At 35.0% G+C, this 21346-nt stretch overlaps 1 protein-coding gene across 3 annotated transcripts in view; it reads left to right on the top strand.

The window, feature by feature from the left end:
• The window catches only part of LOC134849100 (protein FAM227B-like), a 147703-nt gene extending 129447 nt beyond the window's left edge, over window positions 1-18256 (top strand). For 2 of the 3 annotated variants that reach the window (XM_063866483.1, XM_063866482.1), the window contains exons 13-15: window positions 13768-13949; window positions 17320-17397; window positions 17900-18256. In XM_063866483.1, coding sequence (XP_063722553.1) covers window positions 13768-13949; window positions 17320-17397; window positions 17900-18092 — 453 coding nt within the window. In that variant the 3' untranslated portion in view covers window positions 18093-18256. The remainder of the gene's footprint in view (window positions 1-13767; window positions 13950-17319; window positions 17398-17899) is intronic. The other variant, XM_063866484.1, reaches the window with a different exon arrangement.
• Window positions 18257-21346: the final 3090 nt, after the last annotated feature.

The following is a 21346-nucleotide window of genomic DNA, read 5'->3' as shown; positions in this document are numbered from 1 at the left end:
ATAGATCGAACTATAACAGACCAAACAATAATTACCAAAACAGATCACGAAATAATTCACAAAATCGACATTCAAGTTAAATAATCGTTATAGAAATTATTCCCAATCACCACACAGGAATAATAACCATTATAATAATTCTAATAATCGCCATAGAAGTAGTACACCTAAACATCAAAGGAATATAAATCAAGTACAATTAAATCCAGAAACAACATCAGACCCTCCAGGTATTGACGACACAGTAAATGATATGTTACAACTCAATCAAATAAACTGTGAATCATCAGACTCAGAAAGTGAAACAGAAAACACTATCTCCATCAATATGATAGCAGTCGAAAATGACTATGAACCTATTATATATGAACAACCATTTTCATCACACATATATGAAAATCAATCAGAACTCCTTCACAATTATTATATTGAACCCATCCATTCCACACCGACGACGCAAAAAACTAATGAAATTAACACTACAAATCAACCCAATGAGAATGACAAAACAAAATGCTTGAATACAAATTACATCTATCAAAACATACAAAAAGAACAACCCAAAGAAAAAATTTGGACAATACCATTTCTTTTAGAAAGTCCAAGAAGCAAAGAATTTCAACCACCAGATCTTGAAATTGATTTTCTAATTGATTCAGGAGCAGAATCAAATATAATAAACATTCCCACATGGAATGAAATAAAAACCTTACACCCAAAGCTAACACCTCTTGAAACCTCCAGTAAACTAGCAACAGCACAAGGATCAACATTGGTAAACTATGGAAAAATTCAATTATTTCTTCTCCCCACAAGAACAATGGAGCAAAATAAAATTTTAACTAAACCATTTAAACAAATATTCCATATCACTGACATTAAACACAATATCATTGGAATACCATTTATCTCTAAATATATACCAACAATCAACATATTAAACAGTAAAATACTAATCAAAGATAAATACACAAAAGCAAAAGACACATCCCTAACATTTTTTCAAAGATTAAACAAACAACCACCATTCTTTTCAAAATTTTATCCAATATATAACCAACAAAGAAAACACCTGAAACCACTATCAGGAAACATATATAATTTTTCAATAAAACAAGTTCACCAATATGATAAAAAACAAAACAAACAACAACTCTATATGTCAGATTTTGAATTCAAACCTATCCATAAGTTTTTCAAAATCACAATTTCATCCATAAAATATTTGAAAAACTCGAATTCAGATATTATTTCTCTACATGTATACAACAATACACCCTATCAAGTAACACTACCTTTAGGACTTTTAGGCTATTGCGAAACCAACGCTACAATATCACCAATATACGAAAAAGCATATCGCGTAAATAATATACTCCAATTATTAGATATTTGTCAATCCACAATTCTTAATGAAGAATTATCCATAAATAATATAATAAGTAACGAAAAAAGAAATACGGATTATTTTACAAAAACCCCATATTTCAAACCGACATTCAACATAAATAACTACACAGAGAATCAACAGAAATTTTTAACAATGTTTAATTTCCAACATTAACAAATAACACAAGACGAATTTGAAAAATTAGCCAAACAGCTAATTAAATATTCATCAGTCTATGCAACATCCAAATTTGATGTTGGCAAAATCAGCTCATTACTACATCTCCCATTAAAACCAGACGAAGTTTTCAAAAAACAAAGAGCAAGTAAAGTACCAATTCATTTACACGATAAAGTGAACAGATTACTTGATATTTTAGAACAATACAATATAATCTCACCAGTAAATAAAGAAGAACAACCAAAAGGTAACACATTTATCAACCCTGTTATCATTCTAGCCAAAGGAGAATCATTAAAAATCGTTCTCGACGCTAGATACCTCAACTCACTCATAGATGAATCAAAGTGTAATTGGCCTATTGAACCAATACAAGTTATTTTAACAAAAATAAACGGAAAATACTTTACAACCGCAGATATGAATAGTGCATACAATCAAATGCCATTAGATGAACAATCGCGACGTTTAACACAATTTGTTATTGGAAACCAACAGTATGAATTCAACCGCTTATTCTATGGAATATCCATAGGACCAGCAGCATTTTCAGCTTTTATGAGCAAAATTTTTCGACCACTAATACTCAAGAAAAACGCAATCACCTATTTAGACGATGTTTTTATGCAAGCACAGACTAAAGAAGAAATGTTCAATGTTTTAGAACAATATCACCAAATACTTCAGAACGAAAATCTGAAGGCCGCCCCCGATAAATCACACTTCTTTTTGACAAGAGTAAAATTCTTAGGACATAATATAGAAAGAAAAACAATCACCCCATTAAAATCACGCATTGATGCTATTCAAAAACTCCAACCACCAACAAACAAAAAGAAAATCCAAGAATTCCTTGGAATGTTGAATTTTTTAAGTAAATATGTCTATAAAATGCAATTATACCTAAGACCATTTTATAATATACTTAGACAACAAAATAATTTTGAATGGAACACAGAACATCAAGCACGATTTGAAGAAATTAAAAAACTTCTAACTGAACAAATTTCAAACACAATTCCAGATTCAAATCAACCATTTTATGCAATGTGCGATGCCTCGAACTTTGGCATCGGCGCAGCATTATTACAATCACATAATGGTACAAACAAAATGAACCTTATATCAGCAAACTCTCGATTATTCACTCAAGCAGAGCTAAGACTCTCAACCCTAATGAGAGAATGTACAGCCATAATCTATACACTTACAGAATATGAATTTCTGATACTTGGATCAAAACATCCAACAGTTCTTTTCACAGATCACAAACCAATCATTTTTCTCTTTACACAAAAATCTAATCCAAATCACCGAGTTTATAGATTTCAACTAATTCTAATGAAATTCCCAAACTTACATATAGTTTGGACATCAGGAAAGAATCTTGCATTACCAGACACATTAAGTCGAAATACGCCACCGGAATTACTTACACGTAAAACCACAGTTGAAATACCCAAAAATATAAAATTCTACCTTGCAAAAAACGAAACATCACCCCGACTAGAATGCAAATATGCAGTAAAAACTGACGTTGAACAATCACAGATAAACAATCTACAACACTTCCCACTTTATTTAGATTGTCAAAATAATCACTATGAAGTTGACCTACTTGGAACATCAACTTTTAAACCAATCCCATATTCCCAATGGATAAAAAATAACACCCAACAAAAAAGAGTAAAACAACACTCGCATAAAAAAGACCTTTTTCCACTAATTGAAAAAGAAAACCTAACTGATAAAATAAATTTATCAGGACCACAAACAAACGATTCAAAATACACAATAAATCAAATATTTGACCTTCATGACCCACTTGATACAATTCCTTTATCTAAATTAGAAATAGAAAACATTTTTCTCCCCCCAATAAAAACAATTACAATTTCAACATTGAAACAATACCAAAATCTTGACCCAGTAATTAGACAACTAAAATCATGGCACAAATATAAAACTAAACCCGTCAAGGCAGATACAACTATTTTAGGAAATAAAACACTCCTCCGATATTTTCGAAAATTCAATAATACAACAATTAACGAAAACACAGACCTTCTAGAATACAAATTAAATGAATCTACAGTTCCCTGTCTCCCTCTAAGTATGATTCTCATAGCTTTTAATATTTCACATACACAAAATATTAAAGGACACTCTGGATCAGAGAAAACAAATTCAAATTTCATACAAAAATTTTATTTTCCAAATGCACCAATTTGGATAAAAGTACTATGCAATGATTATATAGTATGTCAGCTGAATAAACCTTATCCAAATCAAAAACAAATAGCACAAAAACAAGATTTTAAAGGACAAAGTTTGTACTTTAACCACCGTATTTCATTTGATACAAAAGGACCAATTTCACCCTCATCCGAAATCATCACACTATGTCATCTATATAACATCAAACACAAACCACGTACATCTCACGCACCTTGGACAAACGGCTTAGTCGAAGGTATGAACCGTTCATTACAAGAATATCTCAGATGTATCATCAATGGAAATGATACAAGATACACCGAATGGTCAGCAGATGTCAAATTATTTCCCTTAGCATATAATTCACAAATTACGACAACTCTAGGAATGTCACCATATGAAATGGTTTTTAACCAAAAGCCACGCAAACCAATAATGTTTACAGCAAACTCTCATAAAAACGCACAAGGTTATTGTCAACCAAATAAAGACTCAATTTGTTATAACCTACCTTTACATACACACGATGAAGATCATTTTCATCACCCACAAATTCTTAAATTAGCCTCCGGTACACACACCGAATGGATTTTAAACAGAGATAAAAAACACAATGAAATTTACCAAAAAGTAACAAAAAAGTTGTTACAAAGGCAAAACATTAATGAACAAATAAATTCACGCTTTACACCAGCCTCCGATTTAAAAATTGGAACATTTGTTTTAATACCCAATTTTAATACTCAAAAAGGAATTTCAAAAAAATTACAACCCCTTCGTAAAGGACCATACCAAATAATTGCAAAACCCACTGATGTCACATATAAAATCACCGACTCAGACAAAAAAGAAATCGTTCAACACCGAAATAACCTACTACCTTATTATCCAAAAGAATACGCACTCCGCGAACTAACTCGATTATATTCTTTTACAGGTTTAAAAGTTATTCAAAATAACCCACATACGGAAAATACAACAAAGGAACAAAAAGATTTTCACCTCAAAAACCAAATAACAAAATCAACCACCACAAAAAACAATACAAAAAATCTAGATCAAAATACATCTCAAAAAGAAAGAAAGAATAGAAAAATGACAGAACAAATAATACCCCAAGAACAAATCGACAAATCAGAACATAGAGAGTCTTCACGACTTAGAAATCAACCACGTAAAAATTATAAATTATTCATCCCACAATCTAAAATATTAAAGAAAGTTGAATTTCAAAAACAACTTTAATTCTACATTTAATAATCTTTGCACCTCTGAAACATTTTACACTTTCATTTTTCAAAATAACATGCTGACAAACACGCAGCGATTCTAGTTCAAAATTAGCCAATAGGATTCATCCGATCCGTCACCTTCTATAACTCTAACACAAACCAACTAGACGAAAAATATTAAACTCCAGGCATATCTATAACTATAACTTTACGACCTCCAGGTCAAAAATAAGCAAACCACTCCAACTTGACAACTAAAATAAATATCACCATAATATCATAACCCTCCCTTATCTAATAAACCAAAGATCAACAATATTTCCCCAAGTCAGACCTCAAATATCCCCCAAACAAATATGTTAAAATTAGCCTAAAGTAAAAGAACGACCATTTTAATTAGCCTAAAGTATAAAAATCTCAAAAATACCCCAGATCATTTGACAAATGAAAATAAAGACAAAGAAGACCTCTTGATCACCATAAAAATTGCCCCCAACAATTTTTCTCAAAACTCAACCCACTTATCAAAAAACCAATAAATAATCCGACCACACTTGAAAATTGCCCCAAACAACAAAAAATATTCGATCAAGAAGTCATTTCGTAAATGCTCTTCTCTCAATCAGTCACTATAATTATCACAAACCTCAAACAATTTTTTACGATACTTAAAACTTTTATAATATTTCTTTTTGATATCTTTGAATTTTTTGTAATAATCTTAATCATTTTTTGCATTATTTTTTTAATTTTCTATTCCCTATTTAAACTATACCTCCAACTTTCAAAAGCTATTGACTATATCCACAGGTACGATTCACAAAAACTTATCTAAATGATACGAACCATTTTTAGTAGAACCGATATTTTTTTACTATTTGTAATTTTTATAACATTTCTCTCATCCCTCATCTTGACAATATGCAAATGTATCAAAAAAGCAATCATCACATTCGCCCTAGCAACAATTCTCCTAATTCTTTTTTTAGAAGAATACTATAATAAACATAAACTTTTTCACTAAAAGAATAGACCAAAAAAGCTATCAAAAATTGCTACCCAACAGTCACATAGTCAGTCTTCACCGACATCATCCCAAGATAACCCAACAACACCTTTAACTACCCAAAATCCTCAAACATCTACACGAATTTCCTTTCAAGATAACCCATATACCTTTGAAGAACGACACGCTCGCTTATCAGAACCACTAGAACCAGTTCAACGACAAGCACCTCTAAGCGAACCAACATATAACTTATACCCAACACTACCACAAGAATTAAGTAGAATAAGAAATCCTAGTCAAAACCAAAATACATTCGAAATAAATAGACAAATTATACATCCTCGACGAAACAGAAATTTTCAAACTCCCCGAGTTCATTTTGATATACCTCAATCCCCATCACAAAACACTCCAGAAAACCCCATTGGTATATTACCAGAAACCCCTACGCTTCTTTCACAACGTAGCACCTCAAGCCTACCATCAGATTACTTAGGTTCAACACCAACATCTGAACAAATACGTGAAAATCCCTTTAACCCCCCAAACCAGGCATCACGACTACCATATTGGACAACACATTCATTTACACAAGGTGAACTAAATTTAGTCAATGATCCAATAGATATTTCTACGGATACAACAACATCCTCATCACTACCAGAAACATTATCACTACCATCAACACCATCAATAAGCCAGATTTCACCACCACCTTTTAACTTAAATTTCCCAAATAACCTCGACGTTAGATATCGAGAACAATCATCAACAAATATTCCTTTAAGACTAGACTGGAATACATTCACAGCACCTCCACCATTATTTGGACAACACCTAGAAAGTAACCGACTCCACAATTGGGCACTAAATAGACTACAATATAGACAAGACATTCACGAAGACATTCGTGCTCATAACATCCAAATACTCCAACAGAATAGTCTACAATTAAAATTTGAAATCACGGTTAAATTAAACAACATTACTCAACATCCCTATCCATTAAATCCACCAAATATAACAGCTCAATCCCTACCACCACCATTTATAACAACTGAAGTAATATACAAATACGACAGATATACCAAAAAGACAATTGGTTACATCACATTTTATAACCCATACTCAGGATTGTCATACACATGTATATTCTAAAAATTTTAATTTTTCTCCAACTCCTTTTTCTAATAACCTCAAATCAAAACATAAACCCTTCCCCCCGCACAGGACCACAAGATTTATTAGTAACACATTACGATTGTGAAGAAAACGAACAAAAAACACTACACAAATATGCAATAAATCAAGTATCACAATGCGAAACAGAACCACAAGCCATAGAAACAACAAATGTAATAGCGACACTCTATTCAAAAGCCCGAGCAACTACAGTTATAGGATATAAATTCACAGCAACATTTTCTGAAAAGAAAGTACATTGTTCACAAGTCTCAAACGGAAATAAAAACCGACTTGACCATGAATCATTCTACCAGAGTAATATAGAACGACTTTTACATCTCAATCCCGAAGATTGTAAAAACGAGTTACTCCGACTAAACATCACAAAAAATACAAACACAGATAGAAAGTTAGTATATTTCCAAGTTTTTTCAGATTCTGTACATCAAGCAGAACTTGAAAGATATCAAGGACATATAAAATTAGATGAAAAGTACCCATATAACGGCGCACACGGACGATTAACCTATGACATGCACGATAAACACTGGATACCACACATTGGTATAAATAACCCATCAAACTGCAAAGCAGACACAAAAAATAAAGGATACCAAGAAATAATGTTTTTCGATTGGAAAATACAACTCGAAAAAATTCAACTCACACGAGATTTATCAGACAACACAATGATCTATCAAGGAATTAGATTACCTTGTAAAAACGACCAAGGCTATTGTGACCCTACAACAAGAACACAAGCAACAATTGTTTGGTTCCCCGAAGACACATGTACAACATTTCAAGTAGCAAAAATACACGCTCGTATGATAAAATTTCACGAAAAATATTTTATACAATCAATACCATATGAACAAGTAAATCCATTACGAAAAATAAGTTCTAATTTTAGAAACATTCATAATATAGAAAATAAATTAACACGTTTTCAAATATATCAAGAAACAGAACTTGCATGTAAATACAGAAACCCACTTCACAAAACACAATACTCCGAAATACTAGTTGAATACGAAAAAGGATTCGACATGACCACTGGAAAAACAAAAGTCGACCCATACGCCACAAGTCATCCTCCAAATGAAGGAACATCATACATACCAGTTCATTTTCAAAAAAATACAGGTCAACCTGGTGGACATTTAAAGCCCCAAGACGATCAAAGCACACGTTTACAAGAACTATCACTAATGAATAGTACATATTTCGGTAATATCCACTATGATATTCACTTAGATATGAAACTAGACTACACGATTAGCCGAATTTTTCAAGAAATGTCACTCTCTGAATTAGAAACACTACACCAACTATGCGAATTAGAAAGAACACAAATATTACAATCACTTGCACTAGCAGTATTAAAAATACCCTACGCAGGATATTTACTATCAGGAAATAGATCAAATTTTTTAGACTATGAAGGAAACATTTTATGGTTTTATACTTGTACCAAAAAAGTATCACCACTATACGTTTTTGAAGACAAACGATGCTATAAAAGAATCCCTATCTTTTATAAGAATAAAGTACATTTCGTTGACACACTTTCAAGAAGAACCTATTTCTGGGATACCGCAGTCCCATGTGGATCAGAAAATAGCCACAATCTAGTACAACTAAACCCTGATGAAGATAAATATTACCTTCTCACCCCATATCCCACATTAATGCAATCACTCAAAAAATTTTCACCAGAAAGCATTCGCGCTATCGCTCGAAACCCAAATATAGACTTACAATCAATAGGAATATACTCAAAATCAGATATTCAACATCACATTAGAACACAACAATTCCAAGAATTATTAACACAAATGGACACAATACAAAGACAATCAATTGACCAAAACTTACGCAAACTTGCCGAAACCGCAGGATTTGCAGACATCTATACGCAAGACTATAGCGGATATTTTAAAGACATTAAAGATTATATATATCTAAACGGTGAAAAATACCGTCCCCAAGATATATCACCTATCAATATTTTTAGCTTTGTTACACTCAAGAATGAAATTCTTGATTTTCTAGGATGGCCCTACTACATCTTAGAAAAACTGACTATTTTATACGCAATGTTTAACTTTATTGGATTTCTTTTTTCACTCTTAAAAGGAATCTATAACACATGTGCTATACACACACAAGTCAATAGACAAGCAAGTGTAGCACGCATACTATTTGCAGGATTTTTTGGAATTTTTTCTACATCAATGAACAAAATTCTTTTAGATGCACAAATAAAAGAATACAACACAAAAATAGCAACAAGACAGAACACATACGACGAAGAACATAACAATGTAGACACAACGCCAACAGCACCACAGTTACCACCCCTACCACATAACCATCCATTATCCCTAGTCCCACGTAATTTTCGAAACTTGGCAATAACACATAATCCAAATTTTAGACCAACCATATCACAAAGTCCCATCCAACATATAATGACACGCCACTCACAAGATGAAAATACTTATGAACAAATTATAGAACAACCCCATACCACCGCTTTTCAGTCTCAAAATAATAATTTTTTAGCCCACGATGAGCCGACAACTTGGATCCCTACACCGTTCAAATTCCCACCCAACCAACCTCACTACTCCAATTACAATAATACCACTTTTTGCTTTCCCGCCACCCGATTTCCCAACCAGTAATGTAACATCAGGCATGAATTCCGATACTAATTCACACATCTCAGTTTTATATTGCACATCACAACTCAATAACCCGAATATTGAAACCCCCGATGAATTTGCCGACTCTGAACCATCTCCATCCAATAATTTTCCCACCAACCCCTCAATTTTTTCCCACCCCCCTTTTCAACCAATGCTACCAAATAACCCCGTCCCCACCAATTCTACACCCTCTTATGCTTCCCAAGTCACTCCAACCTATTCTTCACATCATTCAGACCGATCATCCAATTCTCCAGATACCCCCCAAATCTCCCCAGAACTAGATAATTTTATTACATTACAACAACAACCCTACCACCTTGATACCCCCACCATAAACCAAATTTCATCCACAATAGATTCATCCAACCCTCCTACCCCTACACCCTATTCAATTTATACCGAATCATTAGCACCATCATCCACATCTACTGAATCTTCACTCAGCACTAATAGAGCTTACCGCACTTTTAAAAGAAAGTTCCCCAACCATCCTTTCCCAGCAAAACCAGGAACAGCCCGTGAATATATAAATCACCCAAATCACACTAATACAAAAGAATTTTTAGCTATCACCTTACCCTCATTTCCACAATACACCTTAAACACCCCTCACGACACTAACGAGACACGTAACTTTGTAGACGAACACGTTTTAATGCCTACCCTTCCTTGGACCTCATATTATCATTTTACTAATCCCCTTTGCTTACCTTTATCTAACACTCACATCGATATAGAACGAAATAAGGACATCCTATATCGACTCACTACACCACTAACACCTAGACAATTTACTTACATCGGATATAAAAAATCACTAAAAACATACACTGCACCCCGAGCTAACGAATATACGCTGGAATATTACGATCATAACATCATCAGAACTAACCAAGATCAATTCTTAGACGACGATCGCTTCGCTAACCCACAAATCACAGAAAAATTTTTCATTAAAACACCATATGTATTTACACTCAATATCTTTGACCGCAAATTTGACCACATCATTTCAGAAGCACTAACAGACACACAAGCTTACGAAAGTTTTAAAGAACGCTTCCAAATATTTTCACTAACCTTTCATTTCCTTGCACCACATGAAAGAGATTTGCACTGCTCACACGATATTATGTTGCGCACTAAACAAACTCACACATATACATATTATCGTTTTATCCAAAATCACTTCGACCTACACACCCCATCCAGACAACCACACCACCGTTTTCAATTCATCAATTCCAAATACACCTCACCATTCTTTCTTAACTTCACATATTGCATTAAAGATACTAACCTTCATGGTATTCTTCGAAATTATGATCCCATAACCCAAATGTATATTTTTTGTCCCATCACCAAGACCTTCAACGCAGAAGAATCCCGACCCTTTCTCCTCCCACACGAATTTGTTCAACCTATAGAAATCCCCATTTTAGAATTCATCCACAACACTAAATTCAATCACAAATTATATAATCTAATCCAAAACACACCTTATGAGTTTGCAGTTGGCACTGAAGAACTAACCACCATTAAAGCACTTCAATTGCTTTGGCCACTGCTTCAAACTAAAAATATCATCCGCATCCTAGCTAAATTACTAACAACTTCAGATCTCATCCACGACATCTTCCCCCACGGTTTCTTCCCCGACGACTAACAGGTAAGTATGAACTATACATATTATTAACTAGTTATTAAAATTAGAAACTAACCATTCTTTATTCATGTCTTCTTTAGAATTTTAGCCTTCATCCAACGATCATCTGAAAAATTCACAAAAGAAAATGAAAATTAAAAACTTCTTCAAACTGTTTAAAACTCTATTAAATTTTTGCACCAAATAATTAAATAAAAATAATACCAATGCAATAATTTAATTTATAAATTTTTTCCCAAATGCAGTAAATCTAATAATGATGAAAATTTGTAACTTAATTTTCCCCAACAACTAGCAGTAAAATTGAAATTCTATGTAGTACATTAATAAGAAGCAAATGCAGTACTAACCTTTTGATATTTTCATTCACTCGCACAAGAATTCTATCCAAATTCGCACAGCTCGCCCACGAAGAATTGTTTAAATAATGAATTTCAGTTTCAAGCTTTCACACTCAACAACTCTAACACACGATAACAAGTTTCAAACTTTCCTTTAACCCGGTTGGAAAGGAATTATATACTAAACAAAACTAACCAATGCAGCTTACTAAACACCACAACACATAGCATAACAGCATGACTAAGAAAAGGAAACCAACGGTACCCAAACCGGATTAACCCAGTTTAAAACTGGATAATTTATTCTTTTGAAGACTATTATAAAGTCTAAGAAAGAAATAATAAAACACAGAAAAGTCGAAAGACAAACCCATACCACAAACAATTTGATTTTTGAAAAAAGGACACAACCAACAAAACATAAGAAAAACCACAACAAACCCAACATAAAACGTTGTCACATAACAGGACCTCTCACAAAAACCGCATGCAACCATACTCCCACTCCTGGCCTAACCCACCAGAAGAGGACGTCCTGAGCATGCTCTATAGCCGGCCTAACCCACCGCGCTACATCCACGCTTTGTGACACACACTCCTATTTTTAATAAGAGCTACTCAAGGGTGAGTAACTCTTCAAAATAACTGAACTAAAACAAAAAGCTTTTGTGAAAACAACTAACCAAAATCATAATTAAAAAACATTAAACTAATAAAAGTTTTATAAAATGTAAATTATATTATGCAATATATAGATCAGCATACAACACCAAAGACGAACATCCAAAGACAAAATGAACCCACTACACTCGAAAAAGAATGGCCAACCACAATCAATATGCCGCCCACAATCACAACTCAAAGGATTTAGAGTACGACTTGACTTCGCAGAAAAGGACTTCATTGAACTAGACCAATGACCACCTCGATGTTCAAGTATACGTACAGATCCGAGTAACCAGGCATCCCCTCCAGGCACAATCTCCACGCCATTCCCAGAAAAGATCAAAACACAAAGAAGTTCTCATCAATGAAACAGAAAAACCTGACATAGCCAACCATTCTGAAATCAGATTTGAGTTTGTTGCGAAAACCCAGTCGTTGTCATGAGATGACACAACGATCGAACCTGGAACTTCTCTAACAAGAGAACCCAGAAGAAATATGATGTTCGCCAAACACCAACGTCCATCATCCATCCTTTGAATTACAGAAAGACTATTCTAAAAAACTCTGCAAAACCCGGATGGGTGGAACCTGATCTAAACTACATTTTATGATTGGATAAATTAGATATTTTACCAATGTAAAGTATTTAATATTAACCAATCATGATCCATCTGACTAACAATCCACTTATTTGTAAGTGCTGAAATTACTTGTAATTTCAGCACCAGAGAGATTTGAATTTAACTTAGAAATTAGTTGACTCTCCAAGAAGACTTCAGCAACCGCAATAAACCAGTATACCCTAGATCTATTGAGCCTAGCAGAGACTAGTTAAACAACCTGAGACTAGATAGTATAAGAGTAAGATTAGGATTGGTATTAGACTAAGAAGTTGCACGAATCTATCCGGCCGAAAATAAGATAGCGTGACGAGCAGACGGTGTGCCCTATCCGAAATTACTCTATGAGTTATACACTTCGGTCATAACTCATCACAGTTACTACAGGAAACGTTACTAAGAAAACATTTCCCGCATATCTATGACCTATGGGGTTAATAATAACAACGTCGGTGATATCTTGATATTGTTTTAATTTGCTAATATTTTGAAATGCTCTTCCTGTTGTGTTTTTCTGGATTGAGTGTGACATTATGTTTAGCAGAAGAAAAAGAGTGGTTCTATGCCTGTGTGTGGGAGTGACCAGATGGAGCGACTGCCCTTCAGTGTGTATGGGAGGAGTCCTCTGGTGGCCCACTGGCTCCACTCAAAATCCCTAGCCGGCAAATCCCAACACACCACCGGACCCAACACCATGATCAGAGTGCAGGTGGAAAAACTCAAGTGAGTCATCAGTTAAACAAGTGTGTATGCGCGTGGTGCTGCCCCTCTTCGAGGATGAGAGACAGGGGAAGCGGGGTCTTTGATAACATGTAGCCCGTTTGCTTCAATTCTTTCGAACGTATTGTGAAAAATACTCCTTCGAACGTATTGTGAAAAATACTCCTTCGAACGTATTGTGAAAAATACTCCTTTCTTTTGAGCTCAAAAACAATTTCAATAGGTTTGAATACATTTTTGTTATCTTTATTCTCAATTAACGAGTGCACTGATTGAAATTGCATCGAGCTGCTAGTGTACAGTGCTGATTTAACCCTATTTGGACGAGGTACTTAAAACGTCAGCGAAACTTGATCATTTTTCGCATTTGGGCACCTATTGGCAACCATTAATTACTAAAAGTGCGAGAATTTTAAAATTGCAATCCAGTGACTATGAATTTAATTCGGCTCTTTTTCGTACCAATTAGCGCATGTCGTCCATCCGACGGGCGGTACGAATAAGTACCGAACCCGTTTTTTGACTGATTTCTTTTTGAAAAAAAAACAAGTTTTTGTTTAAAACATGATATATTACACCCCATGGAATTGTTTTAAAGCAATTCTTAGCAGTTATACACAAAAATACATCACATTTCTCGCGTTTCGTAACCGGACGTGCATCACAAGTTGGGAGTTTACAGCGGGGTCCCCTTTCGGATGCAACTGGCCAGTGGCCAACATTATCGGTCCGAATATCTGGCGCGGGCGTAGGGGTCCGTCTACCTCCGCGCTTTCGCTAAGCGGCGATCTGTTGATCGACTGTACTGTGCCGGCCAACACCGCGCGAACTCACATTGACCCTCATCAAACTGGAAGCTAGCTGGCTTTTGAAAGCAAACAGACTCAGCCGGTCTTTCACTGTTACGTTATCCAATTCGCAATCGCGGCGATATACTGCCCAGCAATTGGTGGCGATCATATTGACAAAGTGGAGAAATATCTTGATGTAGTATCTGGCTCTGGTTTGTGTAGTCATTCGGTATCTGGCAATATATGAGTTTACTTCATCTACGTGACCCATATGGTTGTTGTACGCCAGAGTTGCAGCTGGTGCTCTAACCTTTATGTATTGACGACGCTTACGGTCAAAGCGATCTAGCTCAGCAACCGGCAAAGACGCAGAGAAGGTGCTCAGAAGATGCACGTACCGGTTGTCCATCCAACGTATGGCATACACATCTACGCCATCCACCAATGCAGCTTTTACTTCAATTGTTCCCCGGGGCATGGCACTGGGACCACTGCTAAAGACAAGTCCCTTTGCTCGATTAGGCTGGAGGGTGCCTATCGATTGTAGGCCGTCCTTGGCCAATGCGACTAGTAGTTCAGGCGAATTGAACCAATTGTCGAAATACAACTTGAAGTTTTTGTGTTTTGGAATGATTTTTGCTAGCCTCACAACTACCATCCCTGATTTTCCCACCTTGTGCGTGTTGTCGTTGTCCACAACTGATCCATAAAATTCTATCTTGTGAATCACACCGGATCGCCCAGACAACACAAATATTTTGAACCCCCATTTTTTCGGTTTTCTCAGATTGTACTGTCTCAGCGAGGATTTTTTAACCTTGTACGCCACGATCTGCTCGTCGACTATGGGCTGAAACTTCGATGTCCGGGTGTGTTCTGCATCACTTTCTTCGAAATGTAGGCTTCTGGTTATGCCCTCGAATGTATCACGCGTCATCGTGTCTGCTATCTGTGACGCTCGCGAATGTGTCTCCCAGTACCGCCGAGACGCACGTAACTTGATCAAAGTCATCATCAAGTTTAATCCAAGATATTGTTGAAGTTGAATAGAAGAAACATGAAAAGTGGTCGAAGGATCTTTACTAACCCTGTATTGAATTGATTTCAAAACCAACTCATCCAGAAAGTCCTCTGAGAAATATTCTCCAAAGTATTAGAACGGTGTCTTTACTCCTGTTGGTTCTGCGATTTTTCCTCCAAACGATACACAACTCGGTTTGCCTGATTAAATAAAAAAACAAGCAAACACATTTTTGAAAATATATAGCAGAATGAAATTTTTTCCCTCGATTTTCATTTTTCTATTTGGGCAGAACCACCAGCGGATTTAGGGGTGACCCCCCCCCCCACCCCAGGGATCCGATTTCGACCCCTTGCCGACCCGATGAGTCCCGCCTTGGTACTATTTTGAGATGGCCATTTTTGGCTGAACCAAAATTTTTTTAAAGGCGTTTTGGCTCCAGTAAAACTAACTTTGAGGGGGAGCGCCGTCGAAAAAACGCTTTTCTTTTATCAAGTTTTTCTAAAAAGTGCCATAAAACGACTTTGTGGCCTTTTTTTTCAAAATTTTGCCCAAGACGCAAAAATTTGGTCAAAATGGGGTCTTTTCGTGATTTGGGAGAGCTCAGAAAATTTTTTTAGTCGACCGAAAAAAAGGTCGAGGGGCCTCGAGAAATTCCTAGATCCTCCCCCTGGTCAGAACCTTTCAAGATATTTGAGTGTAGAGAACGTTCCTGCCCAAATACGATAGATAGCTTTCCAATGTAACAAACAATTGATAGCTGTCCGATGATTCCACCCAGTTTTTTTTTCAATTTCCTCGCGTTCATTATTCTTTTGAAACTGTTTTAATGTTGGTTTTAAATTTACTAACTCCGGTTTTTTTTTCGTTTTTTTTTTGTTGTCTGCTCAGCTTGTACCTAATTAGCTTAGTGGAATCATATTGCATCATTGGATGAGCGAAACAAGTTTCCAAAGCGTGTGAGTTTTTTGAGGCGTACTTTATTATTTGAACGTTTTTTTTTTCATCAAAACGGTTTTTTGGCTGAAAGGGTGTCTGCTCAAAAACTTTCGGCTTTGTTACCGCTTTGTTTCGATGCAAACCAATTGTCTTATTGTCATGTTTTTTTTCTAAAATGAAATTTATTCAAGACATTGAAATAAAAAGTGATGGATCTAGTGTTTTTTTTTCCGACATTTTCAAAAAACTTCGAATTTGCGGTGTTTGTCTCAATTTCTGACTGCTAGTTTGTTATGCTATGTTTGTTGTCTAGCAAGTGGTGCAAAGCTCTGCTTCGCGTCTGTGTGCTGAAATGATTTTTGCGCTCAATTAACATGTTTTGCTAAAAGGAAGCAAATTTCGCCTTTCAATAACAAAAATGCAAAAACTGCTTTTTTTAGAATTCCCAGGAATAAAAAAATAGACCTTTCGATCAAGTTTTCTCAGATAGGGCTTGTTTCTTTGAAAAAGTCTCAATGATAAAATAATGTTCAAGTTGTCTTTTTATGTTTTTCAATTCTATAATGAATTTCAGCAGTTCTGCCAGGAAATTTATTCTAATTTGACTGTTTTATGTTTTCAGTGAAGAGACTGTGACGTTTCAAGATGTAATAGACGAGGTAAAGGACAATGCTGCGATTAGAAGGAGAGAAGTGGCACGGTGAGTTTTCTTGATTCTCTATTTCTCTGCCTTTGGTTCCCAGTAACGAATTGCCAGTCCTATAGTGAAAATTAAAAAAAAATATATGCGGTTAAAAATATGCGAATTTTGTACTTAGTAATGAATCTCCCCCTTTTGCTCTATTGTTGGGAAATGGAATCAGATTAATCAATGCGCGTGTTGTTAAATCTACTCCAGATCAAATTTAAAAAAAAAACATTTATCGCGTTGATTTATTTACCTTAAAAGATACAGGCACTCTTTTTGATCATGCTCTTTTTTGGTAGACTATCAAAATTTCATCTGTTTTGTTGAATTATTAAACATAAGTATTGAAAATAAAGGTTGTTGCTAGTGATATGCACGGAAAGACTCCTATGATGCGAGTTTCGTATTTTTTCAGGGCTATTTTTTTATATTTCGCAGACAATTTTTTGCCACTTGTTTTCCTTTTTAATAACTACCAGCTCAAACTATCTACGTTTTTACGTTATGGTTTCAGAATTGAAAAGGAAACAAAACGAGAAATTCGGAGGATCGATGAGAACTTGAAGGTACAATTGCGAAGTCTGAAGAACTTGGAGCAAAAATTGGCCAAAGACCCTTTGCCAAGTTACAGATCGAAGAAGGACAGTAGTATTAGCATTGATCGGAGTAAACTGGAAATGTCGTCAGATAACCAATATATTAATTAATTATTATTCACTGTAGATTTTGTACCATTCATCTGCTGTAAATTGTGTACATAGTAGAATTGAAAAAAACTAATGCTGGATTTCTTCGAATAGTAAGTAGCCAGTTGCCGTGCAGAAAAGTTTTTCTTGATGATTCAGGCGAGTAAAATAAAATATTCACAAGATTGAAAGCTTTTACAAGAATTATAAACAAGCCTATACTTGCCTTCACAAGTAGTCTTTATTCTTCACAAGATAGTCTTCACAAGATAGTTTTTGTTTTAAACATGCAAGGCTTAGCACGTTTTAGTTTTTCCGAAAAACAAAAGATTTGGACTGATTTTTGTGTTTTTGGACTGGTGTTTAAATCAGGTTTTGGGTTTTCGGTATAAACAATTTAGAAAAAGCTATGATATTCCGACTTAAAAAGTGACCAACAACTATTCAGTCTGAGAGAATTAAATAAGTTCAAATCTGTAATGATAAAAATGACTGAAGCTAAAATACTTATTACTTCTAAATAGCGACTGAAACGCTGCTGTTTTGGCTACAAGCATTTTTTAACTACGAGCCGGGAATAAAAATTGACAGTTGTTGAATCCAAGAGGTCATTGCTTTGTGTTCAAGTCCCGTTATCTCCAGTTTTTGGTTCTTGATGAAAGCTTTTGACTTTCATTTTCTTTTCAGTTCATTCCCTTTGTTAGAAGGCAGGCAAACTCTACTATCGAACATCAGAAGTGTTGAGATCACGATAAAGTTTTCTGTAAATTGGACATTTGTTTCACGAAAGAGAAAAACTGCTTTAAAACATTTCACGTTCGTTGAAAAAAAGCCTGCGAGCAGATAAATTAGCTCTTATCACAAACTCATGTATATATACTGGGTATCTCTTGAATAAAAATTATCGCCACGCTGAATTTGTTTCGTTGTTATCCACAGTGTAACGCACAAGTAACAAACCGGTACACGCCCAAGGCCGCAATCGTTCGCTCCAATATTTTTTTGTTGTCAAAATTGACGTTGTTTTAAGCAGAAAATTTTTTTCCGGTCAGCTCGAAAAACTTGTGCAGGGTTAAGGAAAAATTGTTTCAAATGGAGTAACAGCAGAAAATTAATTTTTTTCCGGTCAGCTCAAAAAACTTGTGCAGGGTTAAGGAAAAGATGCCAGCATAAACATTTATTAAAATTCAAAGAGCTTTACAGTGGCATATTGTTTCTTCGAAAGTGATCGTTTTTCGGTTTCTTTCTTAACACTTTTCCGATGATCAGTTGGCAAAGTTTTTAAGATTCAAATTTTGTGTTCATTTTCTGCATACTTTTGTAGCATTTGTTTTATCGGTTTTATTAAATCGCAGTAATTTCTGCCTGATTTTTGTTGTTATAAGTGTTTACTAGGTAATTTTACTAAGTTTTAATAACATGTAATGTAATATTTTTTTGAGAATCAAAGATCTTCGAGGTGATGTATTGTCTACGTTGTAACTCGGAAAAAAAGTTTGTTAATTGTAAGTTGATAAAATTAAAAAGGATTTTTTTTTTACAGTTTCAGCAAGTGCATTATCATTTTTCGACTATCCTATGGTTATTTTATTGTTTAATGCACTTGTAATTCCTGTAATTAACTGACCTTAAAAGTCTGTAAGAATAACGTGTGGTTGCTGTCAGGTCAAGTGCAAGCTGATTTACTCACTTTTCTTGAAAATTTGACTGGCATTCCTTTCATCTTAGGTAATCATTAAATTTTTTTAAACATTGCGATAAGCAAGGACATTGCAATCGCGTACTAGACTTTTATTCCCGTAAATAACTTTGTTCATAGAATGGTTATTTTAGTAGGAATGGTAAATGTTACTTCAGAAGTGCTCGAACTTTTGAAATTTAAATAAAACTGCCATCATTTAAGTGGTATTTTTTTTCGGGTTCCTAATTTTCCTCCTTATCTGTCGGTTCACTATCCGTTTATTTTACCTGGTAGTGTTTGTATTGGCTTTTTTCTGAGGCATGGATTTTGCTCCAACTTGAACAATTTTTTTACACCATAACTGGAAGTCTAGAGGTAACTTAGCCTGGAGGACGATTATGCCTGGTATGGCAAAGGTCCGGGGGTTCGAATCTAACGAGGACCTATTTTCAAACAGGAAACATTCTGTTTCAAATATAATTATTGGCATATTGTTCGTCTGATTATCTGTTATCTGCTTAGTTGTCACATCTTCGAATCGTTTTTTTATTTGCAGCGCAATTTTTTATTGTTGCTTTTAGTGTTTGTTTTACGCCGCCTACAGTTAGTAGTTTTTCTTATCCTGACTTCGTTTTTCCTTCTCTGTTTTTTTTGTTTGGCTTAATAGAAAGTTCTCAGTCCAAATTAAGTCGGCCTATTTTTCATCGACCTAGTTTTTAGTCGTTTCAAGTGAAACAAAATTTAAACACTTCCCTCTGCCCTTTTCAAGTTGGTTGTATATTTGCCCATCAGTTTGTTGAAATTTCATTTAACTCGTTTTGAAATTTTTTCTTTTTCAGAAACTTCTACTGTTTTTCAAAAACGGTTTCAATTGAAAGATCGCCCACTCCCCTGTGTGCATGCATACTCGCCTAGAGTCTTTTTCTGTTTGACCCCTCTGTCTACGGTCTTCGAAAAAATGTGGGGGTTTATTTGACCCGTATTTTTTTCGTTTGCTAAAAAACTGCCGCTCTCAAATATAAGTTTTTGGTTGCAATGAGTAGAACTGTTTTGAAATGCTTCCCTGTAACTGGTTTAGCCCAAATTGTTTTCACTGATAAAATTATGGCACTCGGAATAGTAAATTTTTTGATTTTTGACCGTTTTGTGAATCTTTTCTACTTTTTTCGAAAAGTAGCCTCTCAAATCTGATATTGTGGGCTCAATGAAGATAAAGGGTAGTGGAAGCTCTTTTGCATTAGCGGGCACTCACGAAAATTTTAAGCAAGAATTTATCGCCCTCGCAAAATTCAAATTTTGAGTTTTTGGCCGTCTTTAAAGCTTTTTGAATATTCTCGAAAACTACCCTGCCATATCTGAGATTCTGGGTTCATTTCTCAAAACGGGTCATGAGAGGCTCAATAGCTTGTGCTACTAATCCACATTTTTTGACATCAAATGTTTTGGCCGTCGCAAAAGTAAAAGATTTGACTGTTTCACCGTTTTTTTTTTGAAAGTTTTCTTGAAAGCTACCCTTCAAATTTGAGATTTTGGGTTCAATCGACAGTACATGAATTCCTGCTGCATAAGCGGCTACGCCCCATGTCACATAGAA

The sequence above is a fragment of the Symsagittifera roscoffensis genome, chromosome 1, assembly GCF_963678635.1.
Source record: "Symsagittifera roscoffensis chromosome 1, txSymRosc1.1, whole genome shotgun sequence".
In the NCBI taxonomy this organism is placed as follows: domain Eukaryota; kingdom Metazoa; phylum Xenacoelomorpha; order Acoela; family Convolutidae; genus Symsagittifera; species Symsagittifera roscoffensis.
Note: the sequence above shows the minus strand (reverse complement) of the source record. Positions and strands in the feature narration are given on the sequence as shown.